Below are 22,308 nucleotides of genomic sequence, written 5' to 3'. Positions count from 1 at the left end.
AACACGATTGGTTGAGAGCTTCTGGTTGATGTACATTAAAGTGCCGACGTTTACGTTGCATAAGGCATATTACAAAACAGTAACATTTACACAAAAAATCAAGTGGGACAAAATTACTGTTAAAGCCTATCAGTACATTTAATTGTTTTACAAAATATGCTATTTGTGGTGCATGTCAGGTGGCCTAATCAGCCTATAAAAAGGTAGGCCTATAGGATGCTACTGTATAAAAAACGATTAAAACGAATTAATGTGGATTATCTAGTCAATTAATTACATAAATTAACTACCAGGAAAAAGGAAAACAAAACCAAACACCCTAAAGGCTGCACCTGTTTTACAACATAGAAAGTTTATTAACGTATAGGAATTACAACACATTTCCACATGTATTGGAAAATAATTGACAGAAATTTCTGTTTAGCGCCAACCGTTGATCCTGTATGTGCCTTTACTGCTCACAGAATCACTGGCTGCTCTTCATATTTCTTGAGTAGTTGGGCTGCAGGTCCATGGCTGTGTCTCATAGCCTCCTGCATGGGTGTGTTACCCCATCTGTCAAGAAAGAGAACATGCCACAAAAGTGTGAGGTTATAAGTCTGCTGTATAAACTTAAAGCCTCAATAGCCTATGGGAGCTTTCACTCCTTGTGTCCTTTCCCTCATCTGCACTGGTGAAAGAATTGGACAGGTAAAACCAGATTCCTAGTATAGGTCCATCGTGTAGCACTCTAGCTTTCACCTGTCCTGCCTTTTCAGCTCACGGCAGAAGACATAGGAAGGAAGCAATTCAACTATTGAGATGCAGCCTTCTTAGTTTTTACCTGTCCTTGAGGGAGTAGTTGGTGCCTGTGTTCTCCACCAGGAACCGGATGACCTCAGAGTGACCCTCGGAGGCAGCCACATGCAGAGCGGACCTCCCGTCGTAGTCCACGGCATTCACGTCAGCCCCAGACAGGAAGTACCTGGCGAGGGACAGATGATCAAGTGTGTACATTTAGAAGATTATAATGTTTTTAAAAAATAGTGTCTTTTATTTTTTTCTGTTCTAATGTATGCGAGAAAAGACAGACATTCTAGTTAGGGCAACCCTACCTTCGCAAGGATTGTATGTCACCTTTGAAGGCAGCCAGTAAGATGTTCATGATCTGATAACCCTGTCAAATAAGAAGGATGTAGAAAGAAAAAAAGAAAAACACTTTATTTCTCAATATCCCTGGAATAGACCTTGACAGTGAGTTTGATTCATCGTTAAAAGGTCCAATGCAGGCATTTTTATCTCAATATCAAAAAATGTATACGTAACAATTAATTACCTTACTGTGATTGTTTTCAATTAAAATGGTAAAAAATATACAAAAATAGCTTTTTAGCAAAGAGCAATTTCTCAAGCAAGAATTTTGCTAGGACTGGCTGGGAGTGGTCTAACTGGAGATGGGGAAAATGAAAACTAGCTGTTATTGACAGAGAGGTTTGGAACTCTCTTTTTTATTGGTATATTAACAAATCTGCCGTATGGTTACCTCACCATGGAAATGCCAAAGCTCCATCCCACAAAAACAGGCTACATTTCATGCTTTCTTTTCAAACAGCTCTTACAGATGCAAAGTGTTGTGTAGATGGCCTCAAATACTGACCTCAGACTCTGCTTTCCATTGTCTGTATGTAAGCACCTGTCTGAATGGTGTTCGAATGTCAAAACTGTGTAGCTGGAATGTTGATATGAGTTCCTTAAAAACAAACAAAAAATGAAATAAATCAATGAAAAGCAAGGAAAAACAAACCACAATTATGCTATAAAAGGAAATTGTTAATTAGAGAATTGTGATGGTTTCACAACCTCACAGAAGTGCACAGCCTTCCAGCAGTTTCCAAAAGAGTCTAGGTCAGGTGACCAGCACAGCAGGCCTAGAACTCCTGGGACAACTGCCAGCATAACTCCTGATTTACTGGACTTGGCCGGTGCAGACGTCTGCAAAACATAACATTGATTATCATTAACCAATGCTTAACTTAGACTGAAATAGGTACCGGTACTCATTTTGGGTGCCGGTACTGTTTATATTTAGGTGCATGAGTGCCACAATACTTTTGAACTAATATTTGTTAAGAGGTGCAGGAGCTCAAGCAGGAGAACATTTGAGGTGCCGGTACTCAGCTCCGGTAAGCTCCTGCCAATGGGAGGTTTCAAAGCATTAATTCAAATACATAAGTAAGACAAGAAGAAAGTATGAGATTCAATGAATGGCTTAATTTGCTTTACTTGCCCAAAAATGCTCTTTCATCTCACTGCTTCAAGCCTATGACACGTGTAGTGCATTTTCTCATCTAATACTCTCGTGACAGAAGTAAACATAAATGTACAGCAAAGAAAGATACAGCACAAAAACTGAGTAGTGGGACCGGGGAATTTATGTTACCACTACACCAGACCCTAGCACCAAATCAAATTGTATTTGTCACATGCACCGAATACAACAGGTGTAGTAGACCTTACCGTGAAATCCTTACTTACAAGCCCTTAACCAACAATGCAGTTCAAGAAAAATAGTTAATAAAATATTTACAAAATAAACTAAAGTAAAAACTGTAATAAAAAGTAACACAATAAAATAACAATAACGAGGCTATATACAGGGGGTACCCGTACCGAGTCAAAGTGCCGGGGTACAGGTTAGTCGGGGGGGGGGTCAATGTAAATAGTCCGGGTGGTCATTTGATTAATTGTTCAGCAGTCTTATGGCTTGGGGTAAGCTGTTAAGGAGCCTTTTGGACCTAGACTTGGCGCTCTGGTACCGCTTGCCGTGCGGTACCAGATAGAACAGTCTATAACTTGGGTGACTGGAGTCTTTGACAATGTTTTGTGCCTTCCTCTGACAGCGCCTAGTATATAGGTCCTGGATGGCAGGAAGCTTGGCCCCGGTGATGTACCCACCACATGTAATTTCAATGATTGTTTTGAGAATGCAAACAAACCAACCTTAAAATTGAATATTCTGGAGTAGTCATTCATTCCCGCCACTTGCATCATGGAGAGCATACTCTTTGTAGCCGAGGGCGACAGCACCTGGTCACCTGACAGAGGACAGAGTCCACCATTGGCTAACGAGGCTGCCATGGCTGCTCCTGATTCGCACGTGACCTCGGTGGAGGCACACTGACACACAATAAAAATGCATCAGAAACATTTCAATCTATTTCAAAGTATCTAGCTATGGAAATGAAATGGTCAAACATTTACCTGCAGCATTAAATCCAACGTGGCATTTATGTCAACGGTCTCCGGAAAGCACTGCCAAAATTAGATAGTGAACATTTTCAGGGCTAAAACAGTAAAAATAGAGAATTACATCTATCAAGTGTTCACAAATTTTTTTTTTTATTACTACCTATTACTGTATTTTAAAAGTTTGACGTGGAATTACTTACTTTCTTTTCTTGAAGGTAAAAAGATAAGGCATGAAGTCTGATGCTGTCCTTTCTCAAGCTCTGGTAACTGTATGACAGACAGACATGACAGGTCAGCAGGGACAAAAAAAGACACCAATACAAAAAACGTAGCAAATTGCTAAGAATGAGAGATATCAAACTTTGGTAATAATCAATCTATTGTTAACAAGTTAGTTTGTTTGTAAAATATATATAGATATATAAATAAATTCCATAAATTGCTAAATACCTTGTGCAGTTTAAGTTTGCATGTTCCTTATTGCAAAGTCTTTTGACAGCATTCAAGACCTGCGGAGATGACATAAAGATGGCATTGTACTTGTGACTTGAAAGTTTTTTTTATTTTTATTGTAAACATAAACATAACGATTAAAAACATAGTTTTTGTTGCCTTCTGCCTTACTTACAGATTCATACTTTTCCTCCTCCTCTGCACCAAGACTGGCAGCCAACTGCACAAAAACATAAAATTACATATAACATCACTTGAAAATGTATTGGCATTATATTTGAATACAAATAGCCATTGGTGAGGGAGTGTGTGTATATTACCTGTAACAAAGATGCGGTAATAATTGCGCCTGTCTCAATGAGCGGACTGTGAGGAACTCCTGTGTAAAATATTTGTTTTTACATGATTAAAAACCGCATCCCAAGGACTCTATTAACATCACAAGCCATGCATACTTAAATAAAGGTTAAATAAAATAATAATACAAAATACTTTGCTTACTGGATTGCATATAAGTGTACTTCATGGCTCCATGGCTGTAATACCCAAAGTCTTGCAAGCAGATAAGTAGATAAGTGTTTTACTGTACCTTGTTTGGTGAGGGTGAAAGGAGAGTCATATTTTGAGAACTCCTCCATGCCCACATATCTGTGCACGTTGTCCACTCCAAGCTGGTCTATTGCAATGCCATAAACCAGAGGCCAGGATACTTCCCCCAGAACACAGGATTCGGCCCAGTCGCCTAAAGACAGCCTAAAAGACCACAGACAAGGCAGGACAAGAGGATTAACTTCCAAAAAAAGGATTCTCCGATGGTCTTGTTAATCAAATTAAAAGGACTGCTCTATATAGTCCCCAGTGATGTTGATGACATAAAACATAGTGACATTGATTTTACGATACCTCTGACCATCGACCGTACAGACTGAGACTCCCCATTTTGCACTGTCTCTACTATCCTTCTCCTGCTGAGACAAACAATTAGGTTTTTTAGGCATTGTTTTAGCACATACCCACGCCAAGAGAAGTTTTAATTTCCTACAATATCAAAGGTAGCATTTTATTGCATGACTAAAGTAATTTGGGGCATATTCTTGATGCATGGCTTCAAAACACCAGATGAAATTGTACCTTACCTTGACTGAAGACAGCTGTTTACATTTCATGAACAACTTTTGAGTTTCGTCGGTGAAGGTGGCAAAGTCGGGGATGACAAACCTTCCCTGTAGAGCTTTCAGAATGAGGGACACAAAGCCTGTAACACACCTTAGGGGGAAATTCAAATAACACCTTGTTTATCAGAGTCACTTTCATAACGTGATCAAGGAACACAACCAGTTTAATTGGTCTGACTAACAGCTTCTCTAATGTAGTTGATTATATATTTTGGTTCTGTCCATGATTGGACTAATGTATGTATTTTGAACATAAGTGTACGTCTCTATTATCTATATCAGGGGGTATTCAAAGTCAGGGGCAAATTGCAGTGGGGCTGGCAAATAAAACAAAAATCGAATATATACACTGCTCAAAAAAATAAAGGGAACACTAAAATAACACATCCTAGATCTGAATGAATGAAATAATCTTATTAAATACTTTTTTCTTTACATAGTTGAATGTGCTGACAACAAAATCACACAAAAATAATCAATGGAAATCCAATTTATCAACCCATGGAGGTCTGGATTTGGAGTCACACTCAAAATTAAAGTGGAAAACCACACTACAGGCTGATCCAACTTTGATGTAATGTCCTTAAAACAAGTAAAAATGAGGCTCAGTAGTGTGTGTGGCCTCCACGTGCCTGTATGACCTCCCTACAACGCCTGGGCATGCTCCTAATGAGGTGGCGGATGGTCTCCTGAGGGATCTCCTCCCAGACCTGGACTAAAGCATCCGCCAACTCCTGGACAGTCTGTGGTGCAACGTGGCATTGGTGGATGGAGCGAGACATGATGTCCCAGATGTGCTCAATTGGATTCAGGTCTGGGGAACGGGCGGGCCAGTCCATAGCATCAATGCCTTCCTCTTGCAGGAACTGCTGACACACTCCAGCCACATGAGGTCTAGCATTGTCTTGCATTAGGAGGAACCCAGGGTCAACCGCACAAGCATATGGTCTCACAAGGGGTCTGAGGATCTCATCTCGGTACCTAATGGCAGTCAGGCTACCTCTGGCGAGCACATGGAGGGCTGTGCGGCCCCCCAAAGAAATGCCACCCCACACCATGACTGACCCACCGCCAAACCGATCATGCTGGAGGATGTTGCAGGCAGCAGAACGTTCTCCATGGCGTCTCCAGACTGTCACGTCTGCCACATGTGCTCAGTGTGAACCTGCTTTCATCTGTGAAGAGCACAGGGCGCCAGTGGCGAATTTGCCAATCTTGGTGTTCTCTGGCAAATGCCAAACGTCCTGCACGGTGTTGGGCTGTAAGCACAACCCCCACCTGTGGACGTCGGGCCCTCATACCACCCTCATGGAGTCTGTTTCTGACCGTTTGAGCAGACACATGCAAATTTGTGGCCTGCTGGAGGTCATTTTGCAGGGCTCTGGCAGTGTTCCTCCTGCTCCTCCTTGCACAAAGGCGGAGGTAGCGGTCCTGCTGCTGGGTTGTTGCCCTCCTACGGCCTCCTCCACGTCTCCTGAGGTACTGGCCTGTCTCCTGGTAGCGCCTCCATGCTCTGGACACTACGCTGACAGACACAGCAAACCTTGCCACAGCTCGCGTTGATGTGCCATCCTGGATGAGCTGCACTACCTGAGCCACTTGTGTGGGTTGTAGACTACGTCTCATGCTACCACTAGAGTGAAAGCACCGCCAGCATTCAAAAGTGACCAAAACATCAGCCAGGAAGCATAGGAACTGAGAAGTGGTCTGTGGTCACCACCTGCAAAACCACTCCTTTATTGGGGGTGTCTTGCTAATTGCCTATAATTTCCACCTGTTGTTTATTCAATTTGCACAACAGCATGTGAAATTTATTGTCAATCAGTGTTGCTTCCTAAGTGGACAGTTTGATTTCACAGAAGTGACTTGGAGTTACATTGTGTTGTTTAAGTGTTCCCTTTATTTTTTTTGAGCAGTGTATATTTATTTAATTTTTTAAGTGGGGAACCAAATATTAAGAGTACAGATTATTTTATGAGACAATATAGAAACGTTTTTGAGAAAGATCATTTGAAGAAAACATTTTTTATTGACTAAATGTATTTATTGGTTTTCTTAATTTTGATAAGAGATGAAAATATAATGAATTTGTCACGACTTCCGCCGAAGTTGTTCCCTCTCCTTGTTCGGGCAGTGTTCGGCGGTCGACGTCACCGACCTTCTAGCCATCGCTGATCCATTTTTCATTTTCCATTGGTTTTGTCTTGTCTTCCATCACACCTGGTTCCAATCCCATCAATTACATGTTGTGTATTTAACCCTGTTTCCCCTCATGTCCTTGTCGGTGATTGTTTATTGTAAGTGTACGTCTGTACTGGTGTGCGTCGGGTTATGTTACCCACTGATTTTTTATTATTATGTTTTCCGGTGGGTTTTTTGTAAATAAACTGCGCCGTTGGAAACACAGTTATTTCTCTCCTGCGTCTGACTTCTCTGCCGCCAGTTAAACACCCTTACAGAATTTAAAGTTATTTGTTGATGTGAAAATCAAAATGTAATGATTTTAAGGTGGTGTCATTAGATTTGGGGTGGGACAGGGTCGGCAGAATTTCTGATGGGAAAGAAAATGAGTCCCCAGAAATGCTAGCGAAGGAAATGGGGTCCACGCTGAAAAAGTTTAAATTATTTAAACTATTTGCCCAACTCTGCACATACTGTTTTGTTTTAAATTGTGAATGTGAGTTTTGTTGCAATTGGACCCATAGTATCTTAACCAGTGTTAAAAAGGGTTTTTCTGTGTGGAAGAACCATCCTTTTCTGTCACGGTAGGCCAGTAACTATGATTGCAATGCAGTTCTAACCTCACCTCTGAAAGGTGTTCCTGTCTACTGTTCCATCCTCATCCTGCAGTTTCCTCATATGGAAGTAGCAGTCCTTGATTCTGGGGTCAGATCTGTGTAGGCCTGAGCTCCACACTGTCTATGGAGGAAGAGAATTTAGTATACATCTTTTTCTTTGTTTGTCACTAGTTTATATGTGTGGATGCTGCTTCTTGTTCAGGTCTCTCTAGCAATAGCAATTACTAGCTACCTCAAAAAACTGGTTCATGCCGACTCTCTCATCAGAGGCAAAGCTGTCAAAGAGAACATCAGCAGCCCTGGAAGAAAATAATGTATTTCATCCACCACAGGAGGGCATGGTTAAGCAATAAGAACATAACTGGTAAAGATAATGTATGAGTACAGGATCATTTGTGAGATACTCACGCCCTCCTCTTTGAGTGTCCCTGTGTGGTCTCTGTCCTGCCCACACTGAGCCAGGGCTGGGGAGATGTGGTGACAGGCCTCTCCTGCTCTGCCTGGGGCAGAGGGGGCTTCAGAGCTCCATTAATGACCAATGATGGCAGGCCTGTAGAGATAGGTACAAAAGAGTACAAATGAGGTGAGTGGTTGGGTGGTTCGGGTGGGGGTTACAAATGTGAGATTAATACCTTTGATTTTCTATAGACACTATCAGTTTAAGAGATACATAAAATGGACTGTATTGTGTATTTGAGGATTTGACTATGCGGGTTATGCTAAGAAATGCAGACAACTGCATAGTCTCTTGTATTTCCACTTCACATGTGAAGTGGAAACCTACTTTTCTCCTCACACCTTCATCACTATCCTTACCTGTTGATCCAGGGCTCACTAAGTTGACAGGTCTCTGAGACTGGGACTGAAAGGAATTTCTTGGCATGGGACATGGAACATTCCCTGATGAAGCCATATCCTTAGGAAATGAAAAACAACAAACAAACAAATGCACAGACAGATTTTGAGAGAGCAGGAAGAGGCATTCTGCAGTTATAGACTGGTTATAATTGAGTTTAGCCACAAAATAAGCCATTTTACCCTCAATCAAAGCTATAAGACATGATCCATGCCAAACTGTGACAAGGTAAGAATTTCAAAGTCTTAATCAGTGAGTCAACATATAATATCTACATTTTACTATATTCAAATTCACACATATCGGATGGACATTTTGAGCCTCATTTGACTGTCCCCAGACATCCCTTTAATGTTTTCAGTAATCACAGGTTCTCTTTAGTGAAGTAAAGTTTCATTGTTACCTTTACAAGGCAATGTGGGGGCTTCAGCAGTGACAAAGCATGGAGCGATTACTTTTTACTACTACTGGGGTTTCTAAATGGCCTCTGCTTCTGCACCAACATTCACTCTATTTAGAAGCTGAAAAGACATCCATCTACTGTACTTTTTCATGAAAGCGGCACTTCATCCTCCCTTTATTTTACTGTTCAGATTAAAGACTGTAATTTAATTCTGAATAACCTCTGCTTTGATTTATTTCATGCCTTAGCTGGCCACCTTCCAATAAGACCCTGACAATGTAGAAATATTGCTGCTTTGACTTATGACAAAAGTGCGGGTAACTCCCCCACTTTGATCTAGTGAGGTGGGTGTATTAGGGTGACTCAGGGGTGTGTTGTGTGAAAGAGTGATATCGGCATGTTGTTTGTGTGTCAGATTCAGGCAGGACACAGCACGTACCTGGATCTCAGCCCCTTTCACTGGCAAAGGATTCCTCTCTTCATGGGCCTCTGTTATCACGTCATTTTCTAAAGCAAAACAAATTACAAAGAAAAGGACATGAATGACAAAATCAAGGGTTTTTAGTTTAATCCATGTGTAGTTTAATCCAAATTACATTTGTTGGTCTTATCAGCCATGTTTCTAGGGTTCCAAAAAAAGTTTACAAAGCACAGAATAGTCTATTATTATCACAACAAGAGTTTAGGAGAATTTTGTAAGATAGACAATGATAATAGTATCCCAAAATTATGATTAAATGTGCATTGTGTAAAATGTGTAAATGCAAACAGCCTTGAATGTAATTTGATACTATAAAGTTGTTTACTGTCAGAGTCCACTTTAAGATACAAACAGCAGCATTTTCCTGACTCACTATTAGTTCTTGCTCACAGAAGTTGACAATAATAAAAAATAAAACAATATTTCACATCCCGGTCAAGTCACTTTCTGAAATAACTCTCAAAACCACAACATTTTTTTAAAACTTAACCACACCGCACATACCAACAACAGTAGATAAAATGGAAATCTGCACAGGGTTAAATGGTTTTATTTTTTACTTTTACTCTTGAGAAGAGAAGTGAAACACTCATTATGTTACCACACAGACAAGAGCAGTATAAATGCCATTCCCTTCCAAGTATACTGTTTGACATCAGCAATTCTGACATATCTAGTACAATGTCATCATGTCTAAACACAGTGTTTGTGAACATTGGCTATTGCTCATCAAAACGTGAGCAATAAAAACTACACACAAACTTTAAATAAACATATTTGTTGTTTTTGTACTTCAATGCTTGAGTCTTCAGTATCTTGTTTACTGGAGTTGATGTCTACACTGTTTGACTGGAACATTCCAGACAGAGGAATGCAGACAGCATTTCCCCTGAGCCAAGAATGGGGTAAAGAGAGGAGTAGCCTGTCTGAGAACACTATTACAACCATCTGTATAACATGTGGGTTGTGAAAATATCCCTGTCATGCACGCATATAAAGGTTAAATACACTGTTGCATGTTCATTTCTTTAATAAGACAAGTTGTAATAAATACACTCATAGACTTCGACTGGCTTTTGTGTGGCAATTATTTTACTGTTTTGTCAGATAAACAACCAGATCCACATCAACACATCTGGACTTGATTTTGCCTCCTTCTTTCCCTCACATGTTGTCGGCCCTACAACAGTCCACATACTCCGTTTGACTGACCGACGTCTGGTTAGAGTAGATCTTCCTCAGTTTCACCATCCCACTCAGCTCCTTATTATAGCACTTTGAGGCAACACCCACAATAAAAAGTCCCATAGGCCAAAAATCACAGGGGGAAAAAACCCACATCGTTAACATCGCTGAAACAGTCTCATACACACAATTAGACGTTCCTGCAATGTAGCCTACCTCTCACGTCCTCCTCCTTATTTGGCTCCAGTAATTTGTTGCCGTCCAAACCTCCATACCGTTTCCTCCATTTGCGTCTTAGGGAAGGAGTTCTTTGGAAACTGGAAAAACAAAAGATTTCAGAATAGATGGTCATATAACGTTGTACATTTTTGTCAAACAATATAATCTTGGCAACCAAATTACATGGTCTCTCTCAATAGGTAAGACAACAAAGTGTCACAACCAAATGAAACATGGATCAAGTGAAGGACAATGAAAACCCTTGAATAGCACACAGTTTGTGGACCCCAGGAAGAGTAGAAGTGATTGTAACAGAACAGCTAATGGTGATCAAAATAAATATGAAAATCAAATCATACCATTAACTTGGTTCAAAACCAAGTTTTAAACAAATGTTGTGCCTGACTAACCCTGTTCTAAATGCATTAGGTCCTTAGAACTCCACTAAGACAAGTCTAGTCATGATGTGGGGAATAAGTGGAATGTTCGTCTCTATGTAGGGGAGTTATGACATGGTGAGCTATCATCAGCATCTCCACTTAAAGCAGCACCTGGGCTGCAGGTTGTCTTTGGTGTGGGCAGCCTGGACTTCTGTTAACTCCACTGCAATGCCACGTCTCATGATAACATTCATGGAACGTGCAGCAAACAAGATGCTCAGATGAGACATGAAAATGTACCAGTTTTCCTATGACTGGCAAATGTATAAATGGTAAATATGTAAGCTATTGGGTCGTTCCACAAAATGGGTGCCTTTTGCATCCCTTCGATATTTGTGATATTTTTTAAAAAGTGCCCTTTAATATAAACCACATGGAGAATCTGAATAAAGAAACATTGAACAGCTAATAGTCAAATCATAGTGAAGGTGAACTGGTTCTCCTCTTTTTGGACATTTTTGGTGTTTTGGGTTGGAAAACTGAACGGGTCGACCATAACATAGATAGACAGGCTACAAATGTTTTAACAATAAAAAAATTTGGTGAAGCTTGGATTTAATTGCCACTCGCTGTTGCGCACAACAATCTTCCATTCCCCCTGTCACAAGGGGATTTAGGGCTGATTTAAGATGAAATCGTCAACCCTGTTAAGGTCAACCCTGTTACTTTCTTTGGCACTTAATACCCACTGGGCACAGACGCCAATTCAACATCTATTTCACGTTGGTTCAACATCATTTCATTCAAATGACTTGGAAACATGTATTTTGACGATTTTGAACATGTGCCTTTATGACAGAATGTTAGAATTAGGTTAATTACGTTAAATCAAACATTTTTGGGAGACCAAGTTCCATTTCTCAAAAGGCACCGAATTGGTTGAAAGACCCTTCTGCCTTTCCTAACATCTGACTATATAGAATCCCAAAGTGGTGAAATATGAGTTATTCTTACCATAGATAAGGATTATCCTCTGTGTCTTGGCTTGGAGTTTTTTCCATTGAGGGATGAGACTTTCACTGGATACTTGGTCCACAATTATTTTGTCAATGTCTTTTGTCAACTTCTGAGACGAATGCAACAGGGTAGCCCATGTAGGGATAAAACACATTTGAGATTCTCCCTGCTCCAGCTCTAAGCTCTGTGTGTGAGTGTGTGTGCTGTGTGTTATGCTGCTTGCTCTGAAGTTTCTGAATGAATGGGAAGAACTGAAAGGGGACCCACTGAGAAAGTGGGTGGGATATCTTAATTCAGAAGGAATTCTGAGCCACTCAACTGCAAGGAAAGGCTGTCATAGGTTTTGTGGGGGGTGGGATGGGTTAACATTATAGAGTTTGAACATGCTGAAACACCTTGAAATTTAAGGGGCACATAAGGACTGCATTACACATTCATAAGCAATCCATAAGCATTTACAAAATGCTTACTTCAGAACCTGCAAGTTTCTGTTAAAGTTATGTCACAGTATGTTATTATACTGCAGCTGTTTATAGGTAGCCTATTTCATAAATTCTTGTGTTGTGTACTGCTCATGAATGTGTTGTGGCTTATGAATGAAGTTATTATGTAGCTGCTCTTCAACTAAAGTGATACAGAACATGTTGAAGTACACTAAACATAACAAGTAAGCATATGTTATCTGGGATAATTGTGTAATTAATTTTCTGAATGTCTTACAAAAAACAAGAAACCATTTAGTTAGTTTGCACTTTAAAATAAATTACCCGAAATGAACTACCCAACTCAAGCAAAATAATTACGAGCAACTTGAATGGAGGCTGATACAGCTGATGCAGTTCATGATTTGAAAACATGCGCAGATAAGGCGCAGAGTTGACACCGAATGAGACAAGTGTTGCAACGTTAGCTGTGTTTACATTTTTTGACCAACTGTGCCTTGAAGTTACAGGAGATTAATCAAAGAATGCAGTGTATTTTCAATAGTCACGGACAACCCCGTTCTCTTTGTTAAACCTGGACACCATTATTTATTATATATTATATTATTATTTATTATCCAAAACCATCTGTCTCTCACCTTCTGTCGGAGACTGTCCCCATCATCACATCAGTTTGAGGGACCTTTTGCAGCAAGAAAATACGCTGGAAAGCATACAATGCCCGAAAAGACAAAAACGGTAGGGCTGTCCTAAAACAAGCACCATGTAGGCTATAGCTTTACTAGCCAGCCAGAGGTTTAGTTAAGATAATTTACTCAAATCATTTTCATGCACAACAACGTACTACTGTACGTTCTAAACATGTTGTGCTCCTCTCCTTTCCGCAAAATTAAACTGTAGGCCTATAGAAGCCGTCGCAGACACCTTCGTCTTCTAGGCAAGTAGCTCGAGACAAGAACAAGGTGGTGACAATTTCATTGCACGCGAAGCCTGAATCTGAACTGAACGCGATTACAGGTGTACACTTTTTTGTATGCGGAACACTGATGGCAAAATAAAGTAATGACTAATTGAGTATTTAGTTGTTGTTTTTTTACCCCCCCCCCCCCCCCCCCCCCCCCCCCCCCCACACACACACAAAAAAAGTATGTATTTTACGTAGCTAATGTACAATATGTTCCTTCCTAGTTGTGTCTATAGTGGCAGTAGGTGTCGCTATTGCCACACCGCCAACTGATGTGCAGGCCAATGCGGAGCTTGTTCGGTATCTCTCCAAGGTGCTGGAGTTGAAGAGAAGCGAAGTCGTTTTGGACAAGGTTTGAGAGCTGTGAATGGACATCTCTGGATGCTTCATGATGCATGTTTATATACTGTGTTGCCAATAACAGAACAGTTTCAGGAATTTAAACTAAAATGTTTCATCATGTCCTTATGCCTCTGTAGGGCTCAAGATACTGAGAATATTGTCAAGGTGACACTAACTCCAGAGCAGGGGTTAGACAGGTTAAAGCAAGAGGCTTCTCTATGACATCATGGAGGACTTTTTAGTTCAGGTCGTATGTACCTTTACAGTATTGGCTGATTTTAGACATCTATGGAAAACAGCTCAGATAATATAGTAGCCTACTTTATTAATCCCCAAAGGGGACATTTGTTTGCATCAGCTGATACATACACCAATGAATGCACAATTTGTGACATGCACTATAGTCAAGCATTCTACAAGGATTTTAACTGTATAGGCGTCTGAATTTTTTTCTTTCCCCAAACTGTTGAAAGAACCCTTGTTTACTGAGGCTTCCTCAGAAATAATTTGCTGTCTTATCATCTGTGACATTATTTTTTTGAAGTAAAATATCAATCACAATAAGTCTTGCCTCAGGCATGGTTACTGATATGATTGTTATTGATACTGAAAAAGTTCTCACAAGTTCCCACCTTTTCAGGCCATCTACCTTCAACTCATGAGGTATCTGAGGTATATTTTTTAGCAAATATCTTAGATCATTTAGCCTTTTTTTCATGCTTTTGTTGCCCCTAAAACGTATGTTATGTTTATTTTCTTGGACAGCATGTGGGTATTTATTTCTGTATTGAATTGCTGTAGTTGTGGTAAATGAAATGAGAGATTTTGCAATGGAAATAAAAATGTCAATGATGTCTGTGACTCCACCGGCCCTGTGGTGTGACAGCGGGACAAGGCAGTAAGCCTGAAACCTGTGCTTTTTATCATGCTGTGTGGATGAATGTTTGCTTCCCAGCAGGAATTGCTTCAAAAGTAACCTTTATTTTGAATGACACTTCAACCATTACCAATGTAAATGGTACTTAGCCTAACATAAAATATGCAATACATTTTTCCAAAATGTCCTTTTATGTATGCAGCTGGTTACCAAAAAATGCAGCTGGTTACCAAAAAAGTGGCAGGATGACCACTTTATTGGTTTTTGGTTCCCAGATTGCCCCTGTAATTTTTATAATCTGATTGCATATCCCCATTACAGGTAATCCGTTACTACCCAACCTGCTCAGCTCCAAAGGACCTAAGTAAGGGCCTCCAGCCATGTTGGAAGCGGAGCAGCTTCTCCACGTGCAGGTACCCCATACCCAGGGTCTTCCTCATCATGCTGGGCTCCACTGTGTTCAACACGTCCCCATCAATCTTCTCCCTCTCAAAGGCCTGGCATTACTAGCCCAAGTTGAGCAGTCGCAGGCTGGAGCACACCTGTGCCACACACTAGATTAGAGGGCACCTCTGCTAAGGAGCAGAAGAGTGGGTGCCAAGAGCCACCAGAGTAGGACTGGGAATTGTTCTCCAATGATGAAGAAAGGGTTGGAAGTTTGTGTCTAGCTATTTGTAAATATTGTGGTTTAGGCGGTAGAGGTGGGGGTCTTGCTGCTTTTCTCTGTAAAGCAGGAGGCTCGTTGTCTCATAGTCAAGGTGCTGGTAGAGGTTGATTTCATCACCCTGGATCTTCAGGCTCATGTACATGTAGATTGGCTTCCCCTCCATTTATTTGTGACCCTTTTCAATCAACTCTAATTGAAAACGGTGATATCTGCAGAGGCAGACTAGGTTTTAGTTATTTTGAACATTTACATCTGTCATTTGCCAATTAGGATATTTATGTGCTACAACATCGCTAAAAAGAATGGTGAGGTCACAAACAATGTATGTTCTGATACCACACTACTGGAGTCCCACAGGGATTTGTACTTGGTCCCCTCCATATTTAATTTCAGATTTCTCAAATGCAAGAAGATAGACTCCTATGCAGCATCCTGCATCAATTCTTGCTTCATTAATACTGTATGTTGGCTAAATGGCAAACTCAATTTCTCTAAAACTGAGTTAACCAGTTTAGGCCCTGGCTCTTCAACTGTGCCACACTCACACCGAACCTGAATCGAACTCTTCTTGTACATTATATGGGAAATCAGATTTTTTTTCAAGAGGACCGAGTACAAATCCCTGTGGGACTCCTCTGGGTCTGCTGTAGTGTGGTGTACTGATGCTATTGCTGATCCACACTTAGTAAATTGTCACCCACCATCACGTTCTAAGGTGAGGTATGTGGTCACTCACCAAAGGGAGGTGTAATGTAACAATACTTTTTTCATGCAGAGGGCTGCTGTTTACCTTGAAAGATAAAATGTTCCTGTGGCCCAGCTCATCGATCTCTCCAACCCCTCTGCCAGTGCACTATGCACCTCCTTCATATACATGGGCAGCACCAGAGGAGTGTGTCTGGAGAGGATTCCTGCATAACAACAACACATAATAAGTTCTCGGAGACTAAATCTGCATTCTTTTGGACTCAAATGCAAAGTTCTCACTATTTGTGGTAAAAGGCTATATGACAAACGTATACATATTTGAGGTCACCATACAAATGACCTGCTGTTACATTCAGAGCAGGTTTCAACTAATGATAGATCAGATTTCTTTAAAATGAATTCAAGCCATGAATACCTTTGCTGCTGAAAGGAAAGCCCATTAAGAGCTGCTCCTCATAGGTGCGTGTGATTGTCAGTGTCCAGCCTATGACCTCCTGACAGCCACGGCAGAACGAGTGGCGTTATTTGTTGGATGATGACTGGCAGTGGGTTGGACTCCAAAATAGCCTGAAGACTGATTGGTTGTCCTACTGTATGAGTGATTGTCAAAAAGACCCAGTTTGGAATGGTCCCTAAACTAAGAGGTTGTAGATTCACATCACTTAACTGTGCGACTCACCTTCTCTTCTATAATTTCTGATTATGTAGAAGGCTACAGTGGAGATGGTGACTGGTAGGGACTTTCCTGTGTTTGCTCTCAAACACTGCTCTCTGCTGGCAGAGCAGGAGGTGGACCAGGCCGTGCTTTGGGACGTTGGGGTGGGAGGTGGTAAAAAACATAAACTACATAAGAGCTGCACTTCGTTTCAAGTGGTATTAGTACGTGAGTGGCGAGATTCTTTCATATACTCTCAGTAGAAAAGGCATTGCAAATCAGAACACTTGAAAAAGTCTGATTCGGTTGATAAAAGACAGGTCGTCTATTTGCAAAGTTTACAAACCTACAGTACAGTATTACAATACAGTCCATTTTTAGAAAGATAAAGTATTAAGAGACATTCATTATTTGAACCTCTAACCACTGTGCTAAAATAGCTTCAGGCAGTTGATAATATCACTAGGTATCAAAGGAAAGAAATCCCACTCACTGTGCTTGAGCTGATACTGTCCAAGATTATATTCTTGATGTCCCCAGTGTAATTTGCTAGTGTCCATGTTCATTTTAGCATTCACTGGGCAAAAACAATTGAGGGATTTGGAATGTTCAGGAAGGTTAATCAATGATTAAGCGACTTAACAGATTTCCCTGCTCCATTTCCTTGTAACATTTGAAACTCTAAATACCTGTGTAGCCCTGCACTATAGGTAAACATCACACTCAGCTATCGCAGCAATGCTCTGTGACTCTGTAATGGTATCGAGTTTGACTTATTCCACATTTTGTTGTGTTACAGGTTGGATTCAAAATATATTAAACATATATTAAACATGTTTTTTCTCACCCATCTACACACAATACCCCATAATGACAAAGTGGAAACATGTTTTTAGAAATAAAATATATAGTATAAATATCTAATTTACATAAGTATTCACACCCTTGAGTCAATACTTTGTAGAACTTTGGCAGAGATTACAGCTGTGAGTCTATCTGAGTATGTCTCTAAAAGTTTTCCACACCTGGATTGTGTTTTAGGTTACTGTTCTGCTGAAAGGTGAATTAATCTGACAGTGTCTGGTGGAAAGCAGACTGAGCCAGGTTGTCCTCTAAGATTTTGCCTGTTCTTAGCTCCATTCCGTTTCTGTTTTAACATGAAAAACTCCCCTGTCCTTCACGATTACAAGCATACCCATAACATGATGCAGCCACCACTTTGCTTGAAAATATGGAGAGTGGTACTCAGTATTGTGTTGTATTGTATAATTTCAATATTCCTTCATCTCCAGAACTCTCCAGTCCTCTAGCCTCTTATTAAGTCGCCCTGTCATACAATTTTTTTATTTCACCTTTATTTAACCAGGTAGGCCAGTTGAGAACAAGTTCTCATTTACAACTGCGACCTGGCCAAGATAAAGCAAAGCAGTACGACACAAACAACAACATAGAGCTACACATGGGATAAACAAACGTACAGTCAATAACACAATAGAAAAATCTGTATACAGTGTGTGCAAATTAAGTAAGGAGGTAAGGCAATAAATAGGCCATAGTGGCGAAGTAATTACAATTTAGCAATTATCACTCAAGTGATAGATGTGCAGATGAGGATGTGCAAGTCGAAATACTGGTGTGCAAAAGAGCAGAAAAACTAAAACAAATATAGGATGAGGTAGGTAGTTGGTTGGATGGGCTATTTACAGATGGGCTGTGTACATCTGTAGTGATCGGTAAGCTGCTCTGACAGCTGATGCTTAAAGTTAGTGAGGGAGATATAAGTCGCCAACTTCAGTGATTTTTGCAATTCGTTCCAGTCATTGGTAGCAGAGAACTGGAAGGAAAGGCAGCCAAAGAGGTGTTGGCTTTGGGGATGACCAGTGAAATATACCTACTGGAGTGCCTGCAACGGGTGGGTGTTGCTATGGTGACCAGTGAGCTGAGATAAGGTGGAGCTTTACCTAGCAAAGACTTATAGATGACCTGGAGCCAGTGGGTTTGGCGACTAATATGTAGCGAGGACCAGCCAACGAGAGCATACAGGTTGCAGTGGTGGGTAGTATATGGGGCTTTGCTGACAAAACAGATGGCACTGTGATAGACTGCTTCCAATTTTCGTAAATAAATTATGATGGCAGGAGTGCATAATGCAGGGCAGCCGGGAAGAGTGGGAGCAGGCGTGGCAGTACCGCCACCTGGCGTCCCACCAGGGTGAGCCGGCCGAGATATGGGCGCTGGGCAAGCCGGCTGGGGGTAAACTCCCCACGAACAGGCAGGGGCGTGGGAGCCTGGTGAGCCGGATGAGGCATAGGAGCCTGACGATCCGGCTGAGGCATGAACGCCTGTCGATCCCGCTGCGGCGTGGAAGCTCGATCCGGCGGAGCATGACATGGGATGGGAACCTGCCGAGCCAACTGAGACAAGGAAACCTCTCAAGCCAGCTAGGACGTGGAAGCCCGACGAGCTGGCGTAGGCACCCCTGGTTTCATTGGCGGTGGAATCCAAGCCCGACGTCACCAACAAAACAAGAAAACTCATGGGCCGGCTGGGCGAACAAGACCTGACGATCCGGCTGAAGCCCGACGTGGGATGGGCGCCTTCCGAGCCAACCGGGGCAAGGAAACCTCTCGAGCCAGCTAGGGCGTGGAAGCTGGCTAGGCACCACCGGTTCCATCGGCGGCGACCCAGGACTGATGTCACCACCAACTGGAACAACAGTACTCCCCAATGCTTTGTGTGATGGCTGCTGCATTCTGTAAGGATTGACGCCGGACAGGAGAAGCAGGTACGGGGAGTCTGACATTTATTCGGGAAACGACATAGAACAAGACAGGAACAGCGTCAACACAGTAACACGGACATATGACAAACAATGCAGCCGCGGGGAACAGAGCTGGGGAACTGACAAATATAGGGGAGGTAATAAACAGGTGATTGAGTGAGTCCAATATTGCTGAAGCGCGTGACGAGGGAAGGAAGGTGTGCGTAAATTATGGTGGCAGGAGTGAGTAATGCATGGCAACCTGGCGCCCACGAGCGCCAGGGGTGAAGAGCGGGAGCAGGCTTGACATGGGGTTGGGGTAGCCAGGTGGAAAGCATGGCCAGCCGTAGAGAAATGCTTATTGAAATTGTCGATTATCGTGGATTACTATCAGTGAGCCATCCCATGTAAGTAGCTAAAAACCTGGCAACTGGTCCCAAACTTTACTATTTGACCTTAATGAGCTGCACCACTACTTAGCAGGATGAATTCAACCAATGCAGAGTGCTATGTTAATGCCTGATATCAAGACCTCTGACTGTGAAACATTTTCATTGCTGTTGCTGTCAGGATTGTGTTGTCTGGAAAGCATTGCTGCAACTGAAGGGGGAGATGTGTGTCAGCAATAAGCCTTGAGACAGAACGCTTTGCCCTGTCCAAACAGAGAGCCAAGCAAATTTAACGTGACTAATGCATGACAGGAAAGAGGAGAGCTAGGTGAGTGGAAGAGAGAGATTGACATGGGGTGAGATGAATTTCATATTTTAGTCCTAAAATCATGTGCTGGAACTTTTAAAAAGTTATTCATGTGCGAGAGATATGTTACATCATGCAACGAGTCAGCCTTACATGATGAGTAACCATGCTTGAGATCTACTGCAACTCATAGATTGAAATCTACTACTAGGTAATTTAATGTTTGTTCAGATGCCCCATTCCTTTTTTCCTAATAACCATTGCAAACACATAATGCAAAGACAAATTCTGTCTTTGTGTACTGTTGTATGATATATTCCCCCACTTGGAGGAATCTATATGTAAATATGAAAGAGGACGTCATGGTTTAAGTCTCACGCCAACACAGAATCAATGGTGGCATTAGGGTAGCTCAGCACGTGAAACAAGACTTCCCATGGGGCTACACGTGCAGTATATGATCCTTCAGTTTCTTCATACGGACGTAGCAGTTCTTGATTCTGGGGTCGGATCTGTGTAGGCCTGAGCTCCACACTGTCTAAGGAGAAAGAGAATGTAGTATAAATATATTGTCTGTTTGTCATTGTAGTTTATCTGTGTGGATTCTGCTTCTTGTTCAGGTCTCTCTAGCAATAGCAATTACTAGCTACCTCAAAAAACTGGTTCATGCCGACTCTCTCATCAGAGGCAAAGCTGTCAAAGAGAACATCAGCAGCCCTGGAGGAAGAGAATATATTTCATCCACCACAGGATGGCATGGTTAAGCAATAAGAACATAACTGGTAAAGATAATGTATGAGTACAGGATCATTTTTTAGATATTCACACCTTCCTCTTTGAGTGTCCATGGTCCCTGTCCTGCCCACAGTGAGCCAGGGCTGGGGAGATGTGGTGACAGGCCTCTCCTGCTCTGCCTGGGGCAGAGGGGGCTTCAGAGCTCCATTAATGACCAATGATGGCAGGCCTGTAGAGGTAGGTACAAAAGAGTACAAATGAGGTGAGTGGTTGGGGTGGTTCGGGTGGGGGTTACAAATGTGAGATTAATACCTTTGATTTTCTATAGACACTATCAGTTTAAGAGATAAATAAAATTGAAAGTATTGTGTATTTGAGGATTTGACTATGCTATTTCTTATGCTAAGAAATGCAGACAACTGCATAGTCTCTTGTATTTCCACTTCACATGTGAAGTGGAAACCTACTTTTCTCCTCACACCTTCATCACTATCCTTACCTGTTGATCCAGGGCTCACTAAGTTGACAGGTCTCTGAGACTGGGACTGAAAGGAATTTCTTGGCATGGGACATGGAACATTCCCTGATGAAGCCATATCATTAGGAAATGAAAAACAACAAACAAACAAATGCACAGACAGATTTTGAGAGAGCAGGAAGAGGCATTCTGCAGTTATAGACTGGTTATATTTGAGTTTAGCCACAAAATAAGCCATTTTACCCTCAATCAAAGCTATAAGACATGATCCATGCCAAACTGTGTCAAGGTAAGAATTTCAAAGTCTTAATCAGTGAGTCAACATATAATATCTACATTTTACTATATTCAAATTCACACATATCGGATGGACATTTTGAGCCTCATTTGACTGACCCCAGACATCCCTTTAATGTTTTCAGTAATCACAGGTTCTCTTTAGTGAAGTAAAGTTTAATTGTTACCTTTACAAGGCAATGTGGGGGCTTCAGCAGTGACAAAGCATGGAGCGATTACTTTTTACTACTACTGGGGTTTCTAAATGGCCTCTGCTTCTGCACCAACATTCACTCTATTTAGAAGCTGAAAAGACATCCATCTACTGTACTTTTTCCTGAAAGCGGCACTTCATCCTCCCTTTATTTTACTGTTCAGATTAAAGACTGTAATTTGATTCTGAATAACCTCTGCTTTGATTTATTTCATGCCTTAGCTGGCCACCTTCCAATAAGACCCTGACAATGTAGAAATATTGCTGCTTAGGCCTTTATGACAAAAGTGCTGGGTA

General features: G+C 41.4%; 1 protein-coding gene and 1 long non-coding RNA gene across 5 annotated transcripts; both read right to left on the bottom strand.

The window, feature by feature from the left end:
* Nucleotides 1–333: 333 nt before the first annotated feature.
* glsl (glutaminase like) lies at nt 334–13,695 on the bottom strand. Of its 4 annotated transcripts, XM_014125063.3 has the most exons (22): nt 13,277–13,694; nt 12,193–12,304; nt 10,796–10,896; nt 9,353–9,420; nt 8,471–8,570; nt 8,063–8,204; nt 7,887–7,953; nt 7,663–7,775; nt 4,818–4,947; nt 4,585–4,649; nt 4,271–4,434; nt 4,002–4,060; nt 3,857–3,901; nt 3,679–3,737; nt 3,429–3,495; nt 3,241–3,291; nt 2,980–3,156; nt 1,840–1,971; nt 1,637–1,729; nt 1,095–1,156; nt 824–964; nt 334–555 (listed from the first exon to the last, which is right to left on the bottom strand). In XM_014125063.3, the coding sequence occupies exons 2-22, from the start codon at nt 12,237–12,239 to the stop codon at nt 459–461; spliced, it is 1,980 nt and encodes a 659-aa protein (XP_013980538.1). In that variant the 5' UTR covers nt 12,240–12,304; nt 13,277–13,694; the 3' UTR covers nt 334–458. The 4 variants fall into 4 exon arrangements, with proteins under 4 accessions (XP_013980538.1, XP_013980540.1, XP_082813427.1 ...); XM_014125065.3 differs by lacking the exon at nt 12,193–12,304 and having other exon boundaries at nt 13,277–13,695; XM_082957301.1 differs by lacking the exon at nt 13,277–13,694 and having other exon boundaries at nt 12,193–12,423.
* A 1,210-nt stretch (nt 13,696–14,905) lies between these two features.
* LOC106561295 (uncharacterized) lies at nt 14,906–21,047 on the bottom strand. The gene is made up of 3 exons (XR_006757059.2): nt 20,959–21,047; nt 16,279–20,846; nt 14,906–15,697 (listed from the first exon to the last, which is right to left on the bottom strand). It is a non-coding gene; the product is annotated as an uncharacterized LOC106561295 (long non-coding RNA).
* Nucleotides 21,048–22,308: the final 1,261 nt, after the last annotated feature.

This window comes from Salmo salar, chromosome 10, assembly GCF_965601325.2.
Source record: "Salmo salar chromosome 10, fSalSal1, whole genome shotgun sequence".
Lineage (NCBI taxonomy): Eukaryota > Metazoa > Chordata > Actinopteri > Salmoniformes > Salmonidae > Salmo > Salmo salar.
This window is presented reverse-complemented; position numbering and strand designations above follow the sequence as displayed.